This window comes from Rana temporaria, chromosome 3 (genome assembly GCF_905171775.1).
Source record: "Rana temporaria chromosome 3, aRanTem1.1, whole genome shotgun sequence".
In the NCBI taxonomy this organism is placed as follows: domain Eukaryota; kingdom Metazoa; phylum Chordata; class Amphibia; order Anura; family Ranidae; genus Rana; species Rana temporaria.
The window spans coordinates 426,928,264-426,949,207 of NC_053491.1; the positions used below are offsets into that span (position 1 = coordinate 426,928,264).

The window sequence follows — 20,944 nt, forward strand, 5'->3', positions numbered from 1 at the left end:
CTGCAGAGAAGTACAGAGACCCAATGATGATTTCACTACATCTAAAAAAAAAGTTCATAATATAAAATGGGAAGGTTTTTTTTTTTTTTTTTTTTAGCTTGTTTATGAGGGGGAGAAGAGGGACATAGGAAGGCAAAATAGACAAAGTTTGGGTATCATTAACATATAGGTTCATACCAAATTGACAACAAAAGAATAACTTTAATGACCTACCTTATCAACCCAAGCAAGCAGCTTACACTCCACTCCAACTAGTCCAGGTTCTTCGCTGGCAGGTAGGGTCTCTGAGCAGTGGCTTGAGTACACAATCATCAGAGAGTCAATGACAGCAAGATGGGCACTCTGCAGAAACAAAAGCAGCAAAATATATTCGTCATTTTCCAGTACGGCCAATATCCGCTATGCAGTCCCTTACCATCTTCCCATTTATACAATTTTGCCCCAATAATGCCATGCTCCATGCCGCCTAGATCCCATCAGAAAATGGATTGCGTATATCTGCCAGTACATTCAGCCTTGTCAATCAATTGTCCATCCTCTGCAACCACCTGCTGGGACACCCAACCAGTCTAAAACTGGCAGGATTGTCTAAAAATCGTCTATGGCACCTTCAGATTAGCTCACCCATATCCTTAGTATAACCTTCAATTGTACACACCCTTTTCTCCACCAACTTAAGTAATAATAAAGAAACAATCCACCCCTAGGCAACCCTCCGGGTGCTGGTCACATGACCAGTGGCATCGTACAGGCCACATGTTTCCTAACAAAGATAAGGACCAATGTACAAGCACAGCCATTGCCTGGCCAAATCTGCGTAAGCCCCCATTCACACCAAAGCGACTTGTCATGCCATTTGACAGGTCAAATCGCATGATAAGTTGCACCCTATTGTTGGCAATGGCACTATTCAAATCAGTAAGACACCAATATTTCAGTGCTGCACTATTATTGGCGATTTCAGGTGCAACTTGTATAGACATCTGTTCATGAAGCCGCACTGATGTCTTCCAAGCCCCATTTGAAGTCACACTGACATGCGGCTTTGAAATTGTGCGATTTCAGGTACAGTCACACCATTTCAAAGCCGCATTCAATGAGAACGATGGCTAAAAAAATCTCTGATAAGCCATAGCGGTGGTCATGTGACCCGCACTGGACAGGTCAACAATTCTAGAGATTACTACAGACAGGTCTGTTTTTATGAATGGTTTCCTAATCTATATTATTTTAACAGCAGAATTATCTCAACTAATAGGTTCCTTGCTGCAGAGTGCTTGCTCTAATTACAGCAGATTGTGGGTAGGCGTGTGGCAAAGGGGTTTCCTGTGATATCAGCCTGCATTGTGTGTAATGACTACATCAGCCTCTCTTAACCTCTTTAACAGGAACCTTTGAAATACCTTTCTAGTCTCAGGGAGCCCCTATTAGCCAGCTCTGGACGATTTTTACCCCCTTCATGACCAGGCCATTTTTTGCTATGCGGCACTGCGCTACTTCAACTACACATTGCTCACTCATGCTACACTGTACCCAAACTAAATTTATATAATTATTTTTCACACAAATAGAGCTTTCTTTTGGTGGCATTTGATCGTCTCTGGGTTTTTTATTTTTTATTCTATAAATGAAAAAAAAATGTCAAAAATTTGGAAAAAAACAAATGTGTGTATATATATATATATATATATATATATATATATATATATATATATATATATATATATATATATATATATATATATACACACACACATACATACATACACACACACATACATACACACACTATACACACACACACATACCGGTATATATATATATATATATATATATATATATATATATATATATATATATATTTGTTTTACTTTGTATTATAAAATATATCCCATACAATAAAAAAAAATGTTTAATCTTGTAATAAATTTTGGCCAAAATATATTCTGCTACATGCCGTTGGTAAAAGAAAAAAATCTCAAAATGTGTATATTGATTGGTTTGTGTGAAAGTTATAGCATCTACAAACTATGGTGTGTAGATAATGGAATTTTTATTTATTTTGTGCTAGTAATGGCAGCAAATCAGCGACTTATAACGGGACTGCGATAGTGTGGCGGGAAATCTGCCACTGACAGACATCACCTGTGACATTATTACAGTGATCAGTGCTAAAAATATGCACGGTCACTGGGCAGGAAGGTTTTAACATCTAGGGTGATCAAAGAGGTTAAATGTGTGCCTTATTTCAGAGCGCCGCTGTGCGCTCACATGACCTCCCAGAGCCCAGCTTTCCAGAGGACTACAGTGGGAGGGGCTGAGATTCCCCATTTAGCCGAATAATTTTTAAAACACAGATACTGCACAGGATATATTTTTACAACAGAGGGGCTTCCAAAATTTTCTCGGCTCCTGTGTCCCCGTACCCAAGGCCAAATGTGGAACTGCAGGCCAATTTTCGGCTCTGCTCGGCTTCTGCGCCCCATACCTCAGGCCAAATGAGGTACTGCAGGCCTATATAGCTTGAATTCTGCATACGGCCGCATCACAAGTTGCCGAAAGAAGCCAGACTGCAAATCGGCTCTATATGGCGCCTGCGCACCGACGTTGGGCTTTTTTCTGCAACTTGTGACGCGGCAGTATGCGGAGGGGAAGCTTTTGTCATACGTCAATCACTTAGCCTGTGCATAGGAATGCCCACTCCCGCGGGATTCACTACCCGGAAGCCGGGGGGAAAATAACGATACATCGGTATGTACGGCAAAAAAAAAAAAAGAAGAAGATCAGCATACTGTCGATGTCGGAAGTGAGCTCAATGTAATGTTAGAATTTTTTTTTTAGGGTGAACCCCTGCTTTAAGAGTAAAAATAAAATTATAAACTCTGAGCCAGAACCGTCGTAGCTTGGGGCATTGCCACCATATGTGGTAGGCCATCCCTTCCTGTCCACAGCCCCAGAAACACTTAGGGGAACATAAGTAGCCAATCTGGCCAGTACCAAATACCCCCTCGGTAATACCTTGTAGTTTGTTTCTACAATAGAATTGTTGATGAGTGACCTCGAAGCAGCTAGTGCTATCGAGATGTGGCTACTTTCTTAAAAAAAATAAACAAGACATTACACACTTACTAACTGTTTAATCTTGTACAGATACAGTATGTCCCTGTAGCAGGATTCTGTACAGAGCAAGCCCGCTAGAAGCAGAATTAGGTTTGCATGTTTCAAGTCATCATGCTTCATCTGCATAAGGGAGAACTTGTATGAACAACAACTACATGAACAATACACCTGTACACACCCGCTATAAACACACAAGTGGGCTTATAGTTACAAAAAGCTTCCATTCACCCAGCTGGGAACAGACCCATAATCCAATTCACAGCGACTGCACACAAGACAACAGCATTGGGTGGAGCTGTTCATGGCTGACTGAAAATGGTAAAAACCAATTCACAACGTAGTGAAGGGAAAGTGAGAGATGGTCATGCCACTGCTGGAATAAGAAGAAAACACGCTTTTATTGATGTAGAATTGTATGTCTCTGCCAAACATTTCTCTTTCATGGTACAGACAACATTAAAACCGCCTGCGATGCATCCTGGGAGATCGGCAGACGCCTGCGCCTTCCCTGCACGCAGAATAGGCCCTTTGTTTAAAGCACACATATGCAATTACTGACGCTCTTCAATTCCACAAGAAAGGTAATTTTCTACTTTCAGCTCAACATTAAAGGGCTAATAAAACTAAAGATGCCTCATAACTTACCAATTGTGTTCATGAGAGTAATAAGGAGAATGTGTCTATTTTTGGGGGGGAAAACCTTTAAAGTTTACAATTACTTTGTGCTCTTTTACAAAAAAATGAGATACTGAATAAAGGTTTCACCTAAAAAGTCTAATGTATTTTTGGAATATAGATATTGGCCAGGATTCACATACATTGGCGCATAGTTATGCCGGCGTAGCGTATCGAATATACACTACGCCGACGCGGCGCACAGAGGCAAGCACAGTATTCACAAAGCACTCGCCCCCAAATCTACGCTGGGTTTCCTCGGCGTAAGCCAGCGTAGGTGGAAGTGGGCGTGAGCCATGCTAATGAGGCGTGACCCCATGTAAATGATGGACTGAGCGCCATAAAGATACGAATAACGTACGGCACATGCGCCGTCCCGTGGCCACATCCCAGTGCGCATGCTCAGAATCACGTAGAAACAACTGCCTATGATACGTCGAATCACTGCCTACGACGTGAACGTAACCTACGCCCAGCCCTATTCACGTACTACTACGTAAACAACGTAAAATACGACGGCTGTTCCCTGGTCCATACCTTTGCATGAGTTGCGCCTCATAGATGGGGAATAACTATACGCCGGACGTAAGCCTTACGCAAACCGCGTATAGTATGCGCCGGGCGCAACTACGTTCGTGAATCGACGTATCTCCCTCATTTGCATATTTGCAATGAGGCGGCCAGCGTAAATATGCACCCACGATACGCCGGCGTAGGAAAGTTACGTCGGTCGGATGAAGCCTATTTTCAGGTATATCTAGTTCTGTGGGCACAGCGCACAGATACAACGGCGCATACTTACACGGCGTATATCGAGATATATTGTATCAAAATATTTGTAGTTTACACACTAGGGGGAGCGCTCAGTAGCTCAGCAAAATTTCTCTGACTCTACTAAACTATACCTAAACCCAAGAACAAAAATGCAATACATTGCATGAATATTATCCTACACTTGGTCTACACGTTCTAGGTAGGCAACCCAAAAAGCCCTGAAATTATAACACCAGATAGACATTGGAGTAAAAAGCATTGGAGGTCAGCAACAGTAGCCTCTATATTTATTTCATGATAGATTTTCCTGGAAGAGATCTTTCATGTAATAGCATTCTGATCTTGTGGACAGGTTCTCTTTAGCTGCATGCAGGGCTTTTGCGGGAGATTGCAGTTTCCGGCACATCCAGCAAAGAATGTATGTAATGGCAAGGGGTACTAGAGTGTACTGGAGGGTCTATTGATGCCAGCTGCTCTGGGATCCATTGTTGTGGGGGGTCCAGTGTTGCTAGGGAGGTTTATTATTGTTGGTGGATGATCTATTGTTGCTGGATGGGAGTAAATTATTGCTGGGAGGGATCTAATTTTAAAGCAGAGTTCCACCCAGAAATGGAATTTGAGCTTTTCGGAACCCCTCCCCCAGTGTCACATTTGGCACCTTTCAGGGGGGAGTGAGGAGTAGATACCCGTTTAATACAGGTATTTGCTCCCACCTCCGGGCATAGATAGCCGCATTATCTGCGAGTATCTACGCCATGTCCGGCGCCTCCTCCGCACCCTTGCTGTCTTTTGGGAGACACACAAGTCCCAGAAGACATCAGGAACCATTCGGATCTCGCAGCGCGACTCACGCATGTGCAGCAGGAAACCAGGAAGTGAAGCGACAAGGTTTCACTTCCCAATTCCCTTACCAAAAAAGGCGGCGCCAGCATCCATGAGCCGAGGGAAGAGATCAGCCTTGGGGGGCCAACATCGAGGGTGCCCTGGACAGGTAAGTGTCCTTATTTTAAAAGTCAGCAGCTGCAGTATTTGTAGCTGCTGGCTTTAAAAAAAAAAAAAAATTGGCGGAACTCTGCTTTAAGGAGGGATCCAATGTTATGTCTATGTCTATTGTTGCTGGCTGCTATGAGATCTATTGTTGCTAGGGTGCAGGATATTCTTTGTGGCAGCTCTATTGTTGCTGGGAGTGAAAAAGGGGTGGTATTGGAAGGTGGGTATAGGGTGGAACCAAGGGACGGTGCTCTGAGGTGGGTAAGAGTCAGAGACCATGGGTGATTCAGAAGGAGGGAGTATCTGCACCTATTCCTTGAGACAAAAAGCCCTGGCTGTATGAAATGGTGGGTCACAGTGGCTTGGCAGATATCTCTTATGCCTTGCAGCACCGAGGTCCTTGGTTTGAATCTTGGGCACTATCTGCAAGGAGTTTGGAGCTTAAATCCTGGACACTATATGCATGGCGTTTGCATGTTCTTCCTGTGCTCACGTGGGTTTCCTTCCACACTCTAGAGCAGTGGTAGGCAACCTTAAAGGGGTTGTAAACCTTCCTGTTTTTTCACCTTAATGCATCCTATGCATTAAGGTGAAAAAACATCCGATACTAACAGGCCCCCCAGCCCCCCCAGCCCCCCCCCCCCCCCGGTTTACTTACCTGAGCCCTCGAAAGTCCCAGGTTGAGAGCGTGCTGGCTTCTCGGCTCTTCATTGGATAGACTGATAGCCAATAGCTGCGCTGCTGTCAATTAACTCAAATGACGTGGGGCGGGACGGAGTCCTGTACTCGGCAGCTATGTACGCGGAATACAGGACACAGGAGCACGCCCGCAAGGTAACCCCCTTGCTTCCCAGAGGGGGTTATCAGAAGCATGGAAAAGCCGAGAGAGCTGCCGTGGGACCCCAGAAGAGGACGTTCAGGGCCATTTTGTGCAAAACGAGCTGCACAGTGGAGGTAAGTATGACATGTTTGTTTTTTTAAATATTCTAACCTTAATACCACTTTAAAGAGGTGGAGATCTACCTGAACAACATGGGGGAAGTCAAAGATCACCAGGCAAATTGTCGCCCAGTGTTGCCTCTTCACGCCCGATTTAAACCTCTAATTACCGTACTACTGCATCACAATCTTGAGCATTGCACAGAAATACCAAAAAAAATGTAATTAGCAAAGAGATTCTGTGGAAGAGGCTGTCAAGTGTATTAGCCATGATGTCCAGAGAGCTGGCCCACAGAATCGCTGAGAGTCAGATACGACTGAACAGATATATTCACGAAACATTTGCATGTATCACCAGACAATTATACGGTTTTAGGATTTACATAATGCAGCGTCAATGACTCGTAAAATGTTAATTTCAAAATGCCTAATACAGAGGAGTGGCTGAATGACATTCACAAGGCACTGAAAATGTTGTAAAAAATGCACGCTGCATCCGGGCGCCAGTACACACACGAGATGTTTGTTTAGTTTATCAGAGCAGGAGACCGGAAAGTGGATGCGGTAAAGGTTTTGAAAAGAAAGACAGAAAGGTGTGTTTCCAATACTGACCAATCACTGCTCTTTCCAGCCCATTACAAAGCTGTGCCTAACTAGAGCTATCAAGCTATTTAAAGCATTTTATGTGTCACCTTTGGTAAAACAATGGTTACAGACTCAAGTGGTTTACCGTCAAAGGAATTGTAAAAAAATACAAATCCCAAAAAAATGTATAGTAAAATTTGCCTGTTTTTTACTGTCAAAAAAAAAAATTTGCCTGGTAATGACCCTAAAGTGCCTGCAATGGCTTTGTACAGAGCTGCTCTAAACCTCCTCTTCTGGGGTCCCTGGCTCCTCCTGTTCCAGTTCTATGGAAATCTAAAGCCGGGCTGTGTGCATCTAGACCAGGGGTCATCAAACTACGGCCCACATGCGGCCCACGGAGGACATTTATCCGGCCCACCCCACCAAGGGGCAGATTCCTAACATGCCAGGCTGGCTTAAACACAGTGGTCGCGCGGTGTCACAGAGCTCACAGTGTTAACAGTTCGGGCGCGCTGTGATAAATGTCCCGCCCTCCTCCTGACCTAGACTAGCTTGTGTGATAGAGCCAGTGTTCTGTATCACACAAGCTGGTCTAGGAGGAGGAGGGCGGATTTTTATCACAGCGCACCCAAGCTGTTAACTACACAGCGGGACCGTGACACAGCAACAGCAGTTTGGCACAGTAAGGCTGTGAGGAGCTTGCAATGATGATGGTTGGGGGGGGGGGGCCTTGCAATGAGGGGCTTGCGATGGTGAGGGGGGGCTTGCAATGAGGGGCTTGTAATGATGATGGTGAGGGGGGGGCTTGCATTGAGGGGCTTGTAATGATGATGGTGAGGGGGCCTTGCAATGATCGTGATCGGCTTGCAATTAATGATTGTGAGGGGGGCTTGCAATGATGATGGTGAGGGGGGCTTGGAATGAGGGGCTTGCAATGATCATAGTGAAGGGGGGGCTTTCAATGATGGTGAGGGGTTTGCAATGATGGTGAGGGAGGGGCTTGCAATGATGGTGAGGGGCTTGCAATGATGGTTGGTAAGGGGGGGGGGCTTGAAATGATGACTTGAATTTGAAATGATGGTGAGGGGGGGCTTGCAATGATGGCCTGAAATGATGGTGAGGGGGGCTTGAAATTATGGGGAGGGGGGCTTGCAATGATGGCTTGAAATGACGGTAGCGCTTTTTGCCATCCTAATGCTGGTATATGACACTTGATTACTATGCGAGCCCTAGTTTAGTTTTTGAACTTCACCACCCGTTTCAGGTGAAGTATGCATTAGGGCTCATGCACACTGCAGCTCAAAAAAGAAAAATAACGCTGCTTTTACAGGCATTTGAGCTTTTATTTCTCTGTCTGAAAGCTTAAAGAAGCTTATGCTTTTTAGCATGTTTTTATTGAGCTTTGGGTTTTTTGAGCACAAGTGTTTTTTTCACAACCCCTCCCCTAATTTTTATTTTTTGGGGGCATTTTCAAACTTCGAGTTTTTTTTTTTAATTTATTTATGCTTTTCCGTGCATTTTTGAGCTCTTGCATGTCTTTTCTGCTCGAAAGCTCCTCTCAAAAATACGAGTTTGGTCGGGGGTTCTTTTCTGTAAACTCCTGAAAAGGCCATAGTGTGCATGGACACATTGGCCAACATGGAGGGGAGTTTCCAGGCAAAGAAAATAAAAAATCATAGCTCAAAAAAGCTCAAAGCCTGCAAGAGGAGCTTCTTTGAGCTGCAGTGTGCATGAGCCCTAAACGTGTATTTGTTCTCTGTTTGGAAGGTCGTTAGGACCTGGCTCTCATGCTAGCACCGTTTTCTTCTGTTGCGTTAATTTTTAGCGGCCTGCATCCAGTTGGAGAGTTTGAGGGGAAGTTAGCCTGAAGTATAGGGAATTCCTATCTTAGACAGTTGTCACAAGAACATCTGTCCCTATTGGAAGATTTTCCATCACTTCTTGTTCTGATGACAGCCCTAAAATTTTGGATTACCCCCACTTTCTGTCTCTGTGACACTAGTCAACAGGACAAATAGGGTAAAGCAGGGATCCAGACAACAATAAAAACCTTAGAGGGTCTAACCCTTCACTGCTCTATTAAAAACTATAAAGGTAAAGTTTGGCATTTACATCCACGTTTAGTTGGAATTGTTCATATTATGTAACACTTAGGCCGCGTACACACGGTCGGACAAAACCGATGAGAATGGACCGAGGTTCAGTTTCATCGGTCCAAACCGACCGTGTGTATAGGCCATTGGTCTGTTTTCCGTCGGTCCAAAATTTTAAAACATGCTTCAAAACCGAACCGATGGACCGCTGCCCCATCGGTCCAAACCGATAGTTAGTACACAAAAGCATCGGTTCAAAAAAGATTCAAGTCGACGCATGCTTGGAAGCATTGAACTTCATTTTATTCAGCACGTTGTGTGTTTGACGTCACCGCGTTCTGACCCGATCGGTTTTTGAAACAATGGTGTGTACACACATCAGACCATCAGGCCACTTCAGCCATGAACCGATGGAAATGGCCCGTCGGACCATTCTCATTGGTTTGGAACGACCGTGTGTACGCGGCCTTACAGGAAACTTGCACTGGAAAAAGTTTGTAAGCTGGCATTGCTGACCTTGGTTGAAAGGGCTAATTTCCTGACTCTGATGTCGATGGCTTTACCATTTTCTGAATGACTGACCTGGAGCAACTATGCACATCAGCAGACAGGACTTTACTGGCTACATGCTAGCTCTCGAACAGTGACTCAAGACCTCAAGCATATTAGGAGATAGGTCAGCATGGGTTTCCTATAAGACAGCTGCAGTTCTGTATGCTCTGTGCCAATGACCCAGCTCCTGCCTACCCTTTGGTCTAGCAGCAATCATCACCAGGCTGAAAAAGGTCTATCATGAGCTCTCCTTTTTAGTATTTTACTCATATTCCTCCCTCTCCCATCAATTTTAAGATTAATTCAGCTTCATGGTCTTGTGTCTATATATTTACCAGTCGTTTTTTTATGTTCTTCACCCTGTCTCCTGCTGAACCGACGAGAGCTCTCGTCTTTCAGATGCTGCAGACAGTACATGGCCGGCATCCAAAGACCACATGCGATTGTTCCATGCCACAATGCAAGTACTGCACTCACTATGCAGTAAATTTACTGCAATAACCTTCAATCAAGTACTTCATTCACATTCCACTTACACAATCATGGCAGATGCCAGCTCTGCCACAGACAAAGAATGTCTCTGGTGAGGTGACCCAACAGATGTTCTTTACATGGACTTATCTGTTCAACAACCTGATTCACTTATAAAAACACAAGCAAAAGCAGAAAGAATGGCGCAGATACCAACAAATCACACCTGCTGAAATCTACATGGTTGCCAATACACAATCCTCAATATTAAAAGATAAAAATATGTGCGTTTTAAAAATACTGCGAATATATTTTTAATTCTGTTCAGCCACTTTTTTTTTTTTAAATCGCACGTTCTGCACAGAGTGTGTTCTGTGCCTCCCTCCTTTAGGCTGCCTACATAAAACTCCTCCAACTCTCAAGGTCTAAAAACTTAAAGTGTAAGTAAACCCCCCTATCGTTTTCAGCCAAGGAAGCGGCCATCTTTGCCTCTGTTTAATGTACAACAGCCATGATGCTGCACATGTGATCAGTTATGACACCAGCCATTGGATGATTTGACAGTTTGGTTGAGGGCACAACCAATGGGAGAGTTACATTTCTGGCACGTACCTGAAATGAACATGCTTTATGGATGGGTTTACTTCCGCTTTAAGATTTGGAGCATTCTCCAATGCAAATAAGCTGGATTCGCTTATACTGCAAGACCTCCCACGCTTATGCTAGCCATACACTTGTAGATTTCTCTTGTTGAGCCCCACTCTCGCTGAACGAGAGAAATCACCTGATTCCCCTATCCATGCTAAAACATGTGGAATCTGCACTGATGGCTGTTGTATTTAAACAGCCTCAACATCGGCAGCTGTCTGAACACCCAAAGAGTGACTACAACTGACTGGATGCAGTTACTGTTCAGCTGACAATTTTCCACCTGGATTTTTTAAATTTTCAACTAAAGTTTGTTGATCCAGGTAGTGCGGACAAGGCCATTCACAGCTCAAATTTCAGCCAATTAAGAGAGATTCATTCTAAAATTGGAGCATTGTATAGCTAGGCTTAGTCTGATTTGTGCTGTGCATGTGATTATGGGAAAACACAGCTAAACTCCAGCCCTAATGAAAACCAAGTTGTGCAGTTCACATGCAGAAAAATAAAAATAAAAATTAATCCCAGTACCTTCAGGCCTCAAGGCCCACTGCAACTCTCCAGTGATAGAACCGCTACTAAGTAAGCAAAGTAACTACGGTACTCGCCTCTTTCTGCTGAATCACTGCCTTCTTGACCCTCTCCTAGCCAAAACATTGCAAAATCATACTTGCCAGTGTGGCGCCCTGCTCCCAATGAGTGGGCGCTTTGTGTTAAAATTTTAGTCATCTGAGCATTAGTTGGCTTAGAAGGATTGTGGCTCTGTCTCAGTTCAGCTGGTTGCATGATTTTCCTCCTGACAATAGGTGTCGCTGTCACCGCTGGTCAGGGTTGGAAAGACAACAGGCTGGATGCATTGGGTACCACTTCCCAGAAGCAGTTTAGAGGGCGTGGTGAACCCGCTGTGCTTTCTGGGAGAGGGTACTTGAGGGGCAGACACCATTTTGTGGGGTTGCAGACACCATTTTGTGGGGTTCGTCTTCCGATCCTCACCTGAGGGCCCTCCTGGCCTCAGGAATGTGTTGGCAGTTTCCTCCTCGTGGGCCACGTTGGCCCGAGGCCTCGCAGCTGAGATGTAGGCCCAGGAGTTACTGGGACCTACTGATGCAGGGATGATCCTGCGTCGCCTTGCCTGATGGAAGGGACCGAGCCATTGAGGACTCAATTGGAGGATGTATCCGGATCAAAGTTACCTCACAGTGCTGCCGGAACGGCTGAGAGATCCTGGCACTAAGAGTTGTGTTCTTTTTCTTCAGAAGCTAACCCAGTGAGGGGTTGCACAAGTCTGTGGCAGAGACTATTGAGCGAATCCTAAGTTCACTGAGTCAATTCTACTACCAAGTCTGTGGCAGAGACTTTTTGATCGAGCTTCACACTGGCTGCTAGGACAGTGAGAGTGGGCCTATCCGGTGGTTGCCAAGTCCAGCGTGGAGACAGCTGTTCCTCTGGACCTAGGAGAATATCCGTGCCCTGCAGGTAAAATACCCGAGTCCTTCCCATCCCTCTATCCCTCTGTTGGAAAGTTTGTTCAATAAAACCCTTGAAAGAGACTTTGTGTTGGTGCAGACATTTCTTCCAGATAACTCTTCAAGGAGAACCCCTGAGACTAAAGCAAGGAACAGTAAGGTAACGGCAGGCCCAAATCTAAACCAGCAGCTCCTTTGGGGGTAGTGCTACACCAGTGAGGGAGCAAGGTCTTGTAGATCTTAAGGAACAATGCCTTGTTGGTCCAGCCTCTGAGGAAGCAAACATCTTATTCTTCTGGTCTCAGAGAAAATAACTTATTTTTGCTCTAGTCTCAGGGGAAACAACGCCTTGTTGTTCTGGCCTCGGAGGGGTCAACACCTTCTTGGTCCATCCAGGGAGGGAGCCACACTTTGTTGGTCCAACCTCAGAGGGAGCAACATCTTGTTCTGGCCACGGAGGGATCAACACCTTGTTGACCTGACATCGGAGACAGCAATAATTTTTGGGTCTGTCCAGCTGACAAGTTTCTATTTGCAACAGGATCACTAGTGTGTCATAGGCCTAAAGAAAAAGTGTGCTTTTTAATAAAGTAAATTTACACTATCTTCCTTGTTCCATTGATCAAAATTATTTTAGGGGGGTGGAATACTTTTGATCAGGAAGAGAGGATAAGTGTTTTTCATGACTGCATGATCAAATATAGCCAAATATATAAAAGCTGGTTAATGCACAAGTTCTATAAACGTATCTTTGGTACCTGGTAAGAAACCAAGTATTTCTAACAGACAAAATGTGACCCAACAGAGGGACTATTGACTGGTACAGGGTTTTCTGGATACCTTTAGCAGATCTCTGATTGGTTTCCCAGCAAGCGTTTTTTGCCAATTTGCTTAGAATAAGATTTTTCTCCATTGCCCCTCACCTACAAATGCAGATTCTTCTTTGTTTTTTCATTTGCCATAAGAAGAAATAAGGCTGCGGCTGCTGAAACATCAACCAGTGTTTCCATTACGGGAAGGGCCTCTACTCAGCATCAGGATATATTCAGATAGACTCACTACATTTCAATACACTGCACCATGAACAAGACTAAAGAGACTGAAGCTTTGGCAGTGTAATTTTTCAATTATGGCCACCTAAAACTGGTTCAGCATGGTTTCAAGTAATGATTGGGTTTTCTTGCAAAAGTTGAACAACATTGGTGGGGATGTCTAAAATACCTTCCTAAGCTTTGTGGACACACAATCCCCTTCATCATCCCCTGCATCCAACCTAGTGTCCTTATCCTCTTACCATACGTATGGGCTTCTCTCTCAGGTCACTGGTCTTCACAGGGTCCCCTTGATGCACCGGAGCACACCCTTTCCGGGCAAAGAGCAACAGGAGGGCAGCATTGTCTCTAGGAGGGGAGTGGTCATGGGGCAATGCCTTGCGGTATGCTCTGCAGTACACATCTGCTGACAGTAAGAGGCTGATCACAGCTGGCTTCACATGTTCTTGTTCATACTGATCTGTGTAGCAGGGGGAGACCAGCTCCTCAGGGACATCTGCAATAGAAAAACACAAAAAGTCGGTTAGTAGATTCAATGGAATTATGAAGTAAAGATGCCCAATTGCTGCACACTTGTATACACAATTTGACCAAAAATTTACTTTTTTTTTATAATATATTATTATAATGGAAAAAAATATAATGGATTATATTCATGCTGGGTCTTCCACTTATTCTTCTAGCCTGGCGCTTCAGTAAGTTAGAGAGACTCATTTCTGCTTTGCAGGCCAGATTTCTCTTAAGCTGGCCATACATGGATCGATATTCATCCGGTACAGCAGGAACCGGCCAAATTTCGATCTATGTATGGCTATTGTGGTTGAACAGAAGTCTGTCTACCAGTGTCGGCCCGTCCACTAGGGGTGCATGGACACCACCTCCCCTAGCCGTGCATTCGGACCCCTAATCTACATGCAGGGGCGATGGATGCATGGATTCCAATAAGGTGGGTGTTTTTTTGAGCACGTGATTAGAGCCAGAGGCACTACAGGCTATAGATTGCAGCGCTGATCCTGTGTATCCAGAGAGTGGGAAGTCTCTCTGCTGTCATAATACATTGCCACAGTGGGGAGGATCCCCTATCTACCTTGAATGTGTGGATGGGGTCAGTTTTTTGTTCAACTTGCTGGCTGAATGAAAATAATCGGACTCATCGAAGGAGAAATCCTCCTCGCTGAACTATTGTATTCTGACAGCAGGGAGTCTTCCCCCGCTGCCAGAATACACCGATCAGCACTGCAGTCTATAGCAGTCAGATCTTCCTTTTGTAGTACAGAACAATAAAAAGGAGAATCAGATTAGTTGCTCCAGGAGAAACAGAATAGGCTAGTGATAGAGGTCAGATGCCAGAAGGTCCCACCTCCAAAAGGCTTAATCTTTTCAGATAAGTCTATCTGTTTACAGAAGTCAGACTTATTATTTGAGGAAACGGTGATTAATAGAAACAGCTTCCCAAACTACCAATCTGTGTCCTTCCAGACTGGTTATCCTGGGAGAAGATCACAATGTCCACAAGCATACAATCATTCCCTGATCCAGTTATCAAATCTCAAGTTTGTGGGTAGACAAAGGGTTGCCATACACAGCCGAAATGCAACATTACATACAATGATTGGCTTAGATTAAGGCTATACTGGTCTTCCCTAGATAGTGATAAAGAGAGCTTCCTCTGCTATGAAACCTTGAAAGCACCATACTCACTGGAATAATTTATGACTCTGTTTTAGAGTAGAGGAAACAATTAGGACTTCTCAGAGTGTGAGCCAACAGCCTTGTAGGCAGGTACAGTCTGCATTCTACCCTGCAAGTAGCGCTGTTCCGCACTGCAGTTGGAGAGGAAGTCAAGAGAAAATTGGTTCTTCTATGGTTTCCTCGGTCACCAGGGACGCGATCCAATTGGATGCGGCCACCCCTTGTGACTTTAGCAGCCATCTTTGGTCAAACAGAGCCTATTTAAGGCCCTGGCTCCCAGGCTTGGCACACATTTTGTGAATGGACAGGAAAGGTACCCCGTCTGTTAGGGACAGTACTAGCGCTATGGAAAGGTTCCCGATGAGAGAGACATCTTTTGTAGACACCTTCCTAAATGGGTAATAAATGGCCAGGCCGCATTCTGTTATCTCTCAAGAAACACTGAAATCTGCTTCTTTCACGTTTTTGGAAACTGAGTGCACCTGGCTGGGTAGCCTTCCCATTGGGTTTGTTGAAAACTGTTGCTGCATTACTTCAGTACAAGTCTTCTATTGCACCTGTCTTTGTGAATTATTGCCTCTGCACGACATGCTGCACTACAACTATAGCCTGACTGCCTCAATCTACTCTCACAATTTGCATTATTTTTCTGCCGCTGCCTACAGTCAGGCCGCGTACACACGACCGAGAAACTCGACGGGCGAAACACATCGTTTTCCCTGTCGAGTTCCTTGTTCGGCTGTCAAAAACTCGTCGAGCCAAATTCTCCCATTGCCCGTCGAGGAAATGGAGAACATGCTCTCTTTTTGGCTCGACGAGTTTCCCGACAGGTTTCTCGGCAAAAGTGTACACACGATCGGTTTTCTCGGCAGAATACGTCTCCCATCGAGTCGTGTGTACGCGGCCTAAGGCAATCTCTGGAGAGCAAACCTTGCCCTCAACACTTTTGAGTCTTTTGGTCAATCCTGTAACAGGATCCTGGTGCAGGAAAAGGAAGTACGCAAAAAATAGGAGGTGAGTTTACATGTAGAATGGTCAGTATTGAGGTTGTACAGAAAGCCAATGTGAAGATTACCACAAGGTTTAGCGCTATTGTTATGGGGAGAATAAAGACTATTGCGCTAGTTCAAACTATTTACTTATTGTAAGGGCTCATATACACAACGGATTTGGATCTTGCACCGACCAGAATCAGCACTTTTCTGGAGTGGGTATGCACAGGTGTGAGGAGTCCTGGATGGAAACTGTCTGGGTTCTAGGTTCTTGATAGTTCCCAATCGCATGTAATCGCTCAGATTTACGAACAGCTGTGGTGCCGTCATTGATCTGTACAGACTGCTGGCCGTGGCTAATACCACGCACCTATGCATATCCTCTGCAGAGAAATGCTGACTCTTGGTGGCATACGGACCAAACTGGCCCTGCGAATGAGCCCTTAAAGATCTTGTAGGCACCAAAGCTGGGGATACTGTAGCTATCTCCAAACACTGCAACACAGCCACAGCGACTGAGCTTTAAATCGCTTGGAATTTCTGTGACAGTTTTTACTGCAATTCATTTTTTCTTAGCAACAAATAATTCTGTAGCTGCTGCAAATATTCTCATGTCACATGGGCCCTTGGGGGATTTCTCTCTGCACTGGGAATTCTTTGACAGAAGCTATTATTGCTGATGTTCTGAGGCGCTAAAAGCGAATGCATCAGCCTTCAAAAATATGAGACAAGGAAGGACCTGTAAATTTTTTTTGGCAAAGCCTGAAAAACATGGGTATTCCATGATTTGCATTTCTATGCATAGACTGCACTTTTTTCAAGGTCTAATATTTTATAAACACACAACTACTTTTTTTAGCAACTGTGGTATATAAACAATTCGCACATCCGCGTATTTTAGTCAAGTGCTGAAACACAAAATGCCAAGAGTGAAGAAACAGAGGTTAATAGAGTTTATGTATAGCCAAAACTTTTTTTTTTTTTTTCTTTGCACGGAGTAGGGAAGGCCATTTTTTGTAGTCTGTGTCCATGTGGGGAGATTTCGCTACACTTTCTTTCCAGGAGACAACAGGAAACTATAGAAAATCTTCCCAACAAAACCGGTGATCTCATTCAATAATTCCCCCTCAACTCTTTTTTCCCTGATGACGGCTCAAAAAGTGAGTTTCTGCTCACTTTTTCCCTAACATTGGTCATGGAAACAAGAGAGAGGGTAAAGTTTCCCAGCATTAGCACAGACAGCAATGAAAACCCAACCCATTCCCCCTGCATCCAAAACTAATGCCCCCAACACACGGCCGGTTTTCCCGTCGGGAAAAAAAACCGATGGTTTTTCCGACGGGATTACACTCAAGGTTGTCTTGCGTACACACGGTCACACCAAATTCCAACAGTCAACAAGCCGAAAAAAATTAAGTTCAATGCTTCCGAACATGCGTTGACTTTATTCTGAGCATGCATGTTTTTTGCGCGTTGAAATTGCGTACGGACGGACAGTTTTCCCGCTAGGATTTTTGAGCCATGATTGGCCCTATCACCTCCAACAAGTTCGACAAAAGTCTATTTAAACATCGACTGAGCTTGGTGGAAAATCCTATTGGATGTAGTCTTTGTTCAGGTATTTGGACAGCCAAGGGTGCTACAGCTGTCTGAATACAATAGCTATCAGCAGAGGTTCTGTCATTCATGTCGTTTAGAGTCCATTCAAGAAGGGGATTAGAACACCCTAAAAATTCCAGGGGCATGGTGGGAAAGGTGTGTGCAAAGAACTGCGACCACTCAGCCCATAGAATGCAATGACGGGCTGACGGCAGCCGCATCTATCCTTGACTGTTCGCACAGCCAGCAATTATCTTCTGTTAAGGAGTTGGTCGTGGCCGTGCGCCATTTTTCTGCATCCAGCCATGATCATGCAGTTAATTACTGGCTGTGCAAACAGGAGCAATTTGGCATGCGATTTGACATGTCAAAATCGCATGCCAAATCGGCTGCAATTTCCGGCAATGGCACTGTCCGAATCGGTGTGATGCCGCATTAGAATTTTTACAGCAGTCTAGAATTTCTACCATTCGATTTGTTATTCATGAATACACAACCAGTACTCCCCAGTAAAGCCGTCATGCCAGCAGGGTGTTTGTTAAGAATTAGGAATTTATAATCCCATCAGGTCTTATACAGTATGGAGCAGAAAACCGCAGAAAGTGGATAATCTCAGTAATCAGTTTATAAACCTTCTTAAAGACCAAATCAATGACATTGGGACAAAAGGGAACTTGTAGTAGAAAATTAAAATAGAAAAAAAGAACTCCCCAGGAAAACGCTTACAAGACTATGGAGTACCTTCACTCTTTTCCTTTACAAGCAATGCAGGGAAGGGTGATCAGACAACAGGGATCTATTCAGTTTGTGTAAAAAAAAAGAAGAATAAAACTCCACCGGAGTGCAGGAACTTTGAGCTCTCCAAGCGTGAATAAAAATAAGACACAGGCTACGGCCTAACATAATCACACCAGCAGGAAAAACTCGTTAGGCAACTTTTTTTTTTCCCCCTTTTGCCACATAGGACGAAAGCCGAGTTGTAAGGGGACTAATGCCTCTTTAGAAAACACGGCACACAGAGATCTCCTGTCATGTTCAACCCTCAAAAGAACAATTACTGCATAGAAAAAACAAACATTTTATTCATTATCCTGATTCACAGTTCCTCAGACCACAGTTTACATTAAAAGCTGAACTCCAGAATGTATTTCAAAAAAACAAAAAAACAAACTGTAGTTGCATGGAGGTCGACCGGAGGAACCACAGAGCGCAGCAGGAGACTTCAAACATTGGCGATGCGTTTTTTTAGATGGCGGAATCAAAGACACATCATTTTCATACGAAAAAAAGGTGTGCTACTAAAAATTCCTTAATGAGAATAACAATGTAGTTTTGTTAGCTTCTATGTGGCAAAACATGACAACAATGTGGCAATTTCCCCAAATGATTTTGCAATACAAGTTAAAGTCAATATCATAGTCAGAGCAGGGTATACCAGAACTACCATATAAAGCTGGGAAAAACAGACTGGCAGTACACTTTAAATCAGGTAAAAGTTCAGATAGGGGTTACACCACAAATTACCATGTTTAAACTAAAAAGGCATATACATATTATGGTGGAAGCAATTATACAGTCAGTATACAGTTGAAAAGATCATATGTCCAGTCTATCCACATGGACATTATTGAAGGGAGATACACACTGGGAAATCTGGAACCTTTCCCTCTCTAGGTCTTTATCTTTCTTCCGCTGCCCCTTAAGAGGTCTCCTTTTAGCGCATACTTTATAGTACAGGCCAGGAGCTCAGGCGCAGCATAAGCGTAGGGCCTACATTATGGGGTTTGTCCAGAGAGGCTGCGGTCACTTAGAGGTTAATTCAAGGTTTTGGACAATAGGAGGGGAATTAGGTCTCATCTCATTGGAGGAGGTTAGGGTGGGGTCATAGGGGTTCCTTGGGTTCCTTGGTGGGAGGCAGCCCTTCCAGCTTTAGTTGACCCAGGGGACAGCACTGGACATGATTTCCCCGTCCTCCCTCCCCTTTGTTGACTATAGGCCATGGGTGGTTTAATTTTATTTCCATTCTTTAGTGTTATTTGGTAGAGGGTGATGGAAGGAAGTCGTAGCAGCGGGCAGAGGTCATAGGGTTTTTGAAGGCGGCTTATGCTGTGCCTGAGCTTTGGTGAAGGATCGGTTGGGCCCATCTCTGGTATGGGTGTTCCTGCCCTAATAAGAGCAGAAGTGATACACGTTGGGGCAGTTGGCTGTATAGGCTGGAGAAGTTACCAAACAATTGTCCCAGAGTTGGCGCAAGTTGCGGCTGAGGGCCATGAAAAGGCAAGGTGGTACCAGATACAGCTAGTTGGTCAGTCAAGGGTGCCTTCAAAAATCCTAAGACATAGTAACAGGCAGTTACATTCAGGCTGAGAGGTTAGGGTATGTTTTTTCTGTTTATTAACAGTTATAATATGTAAAAAGTTATTTTCATGGTTGGTGATTGTAATAAAAGGGCTACTATGGCCATTTAAACCCAAAAAGTATGTCTGGTCTGATTTATTTACAGAAGCAAAGTGGTATTGGGTATATGGCATACTGACAGTACTTGGGCAATACGCCAGGCATGTCTTTAGCTACTCTGCCACACCCACACATTATTTTATTTTCTCCCCTTCCTATTTTCCATTCTTCCTTTCCTCTATACTTCTTATCATTAGAAAAGAAAGGCACTGCAGAGCTTGGATTCTCTCTAGATCTAGCTTATGAGAAATGAGTAGATGATATTCTCAATTTTAACAGTAAACTTGACCAATATATGACTAACTATGCAAAAATCTTTCTAATACAAATTATTGAATGTGAAAAGGAAATCTAAAAATAACCTTAACATAAGTGTCTAGTACATTAACCCAACATCTAGAATATAAGTGGTCCAGTGGAGTGCCCACAGAGAAGTGGAGTAGTCATATGATACAGGGGTAGAAAACACCAAAAAGAAAGTGCCAGCGATACAAAACACTACTACAGTATGCTCACTGCTCAACAATGGATCTTTAAAAAAGGGAACCAACTATTTACATACTCCCATCAGTCATTCACAAAGGCATAGTAACAAAAACAAGGAGGGCTAAATGTAATACCTCAGTTTCCTATCCATCTTTCTAAATCCTTGTGGAAATTATTTCGGGCACCCCGTAGCTTTGTAAGTAAGCGTGTAAAGATGTATGGCTCAATTGATCAACTTATGAGGAAACACAAATAAAAAATAAATAAAAATGATGAGTCTGTGGAACCTTCCATTGTATTACTATCAAATTTTCTAGAATAAAACAGCAGAAGTTTAATAAAGTTGGCGAGTGCAG

General features: G+C 43.9%; 1 protein-coding gene across 3 annotated transcripts in view; it reads right to left on the reverse strand.

Annotated features, from left to right (window-relative positions):
- The window catches only part of CAMSAP3 (calmodulin regulated spectrin associated protein family member 3), a 142,395-nt gene that overhangs the window by 45,447 nt on the left and 76,004 nt on the right, over positions 1-20,944 (reverse strand). For all 3 annotated transcript variants that reach the window (XM_040346264.1, XM_040346263.1, XM_040346265.1), the window contains exons 2-3: positions 13,605-13,858; positions 214-342 (exon numbers count right to left, since the gene is read on the reverse strand). In XM_040346264.1, the coding sequence (XP_040202198.1) occupies positions 214-342; positions 13,605-13,858 (383 nt within the window). The remainder of the gene's footprint in view (positions 1-213; positions 343-13,604; positions 13,859-20,944) is intronic.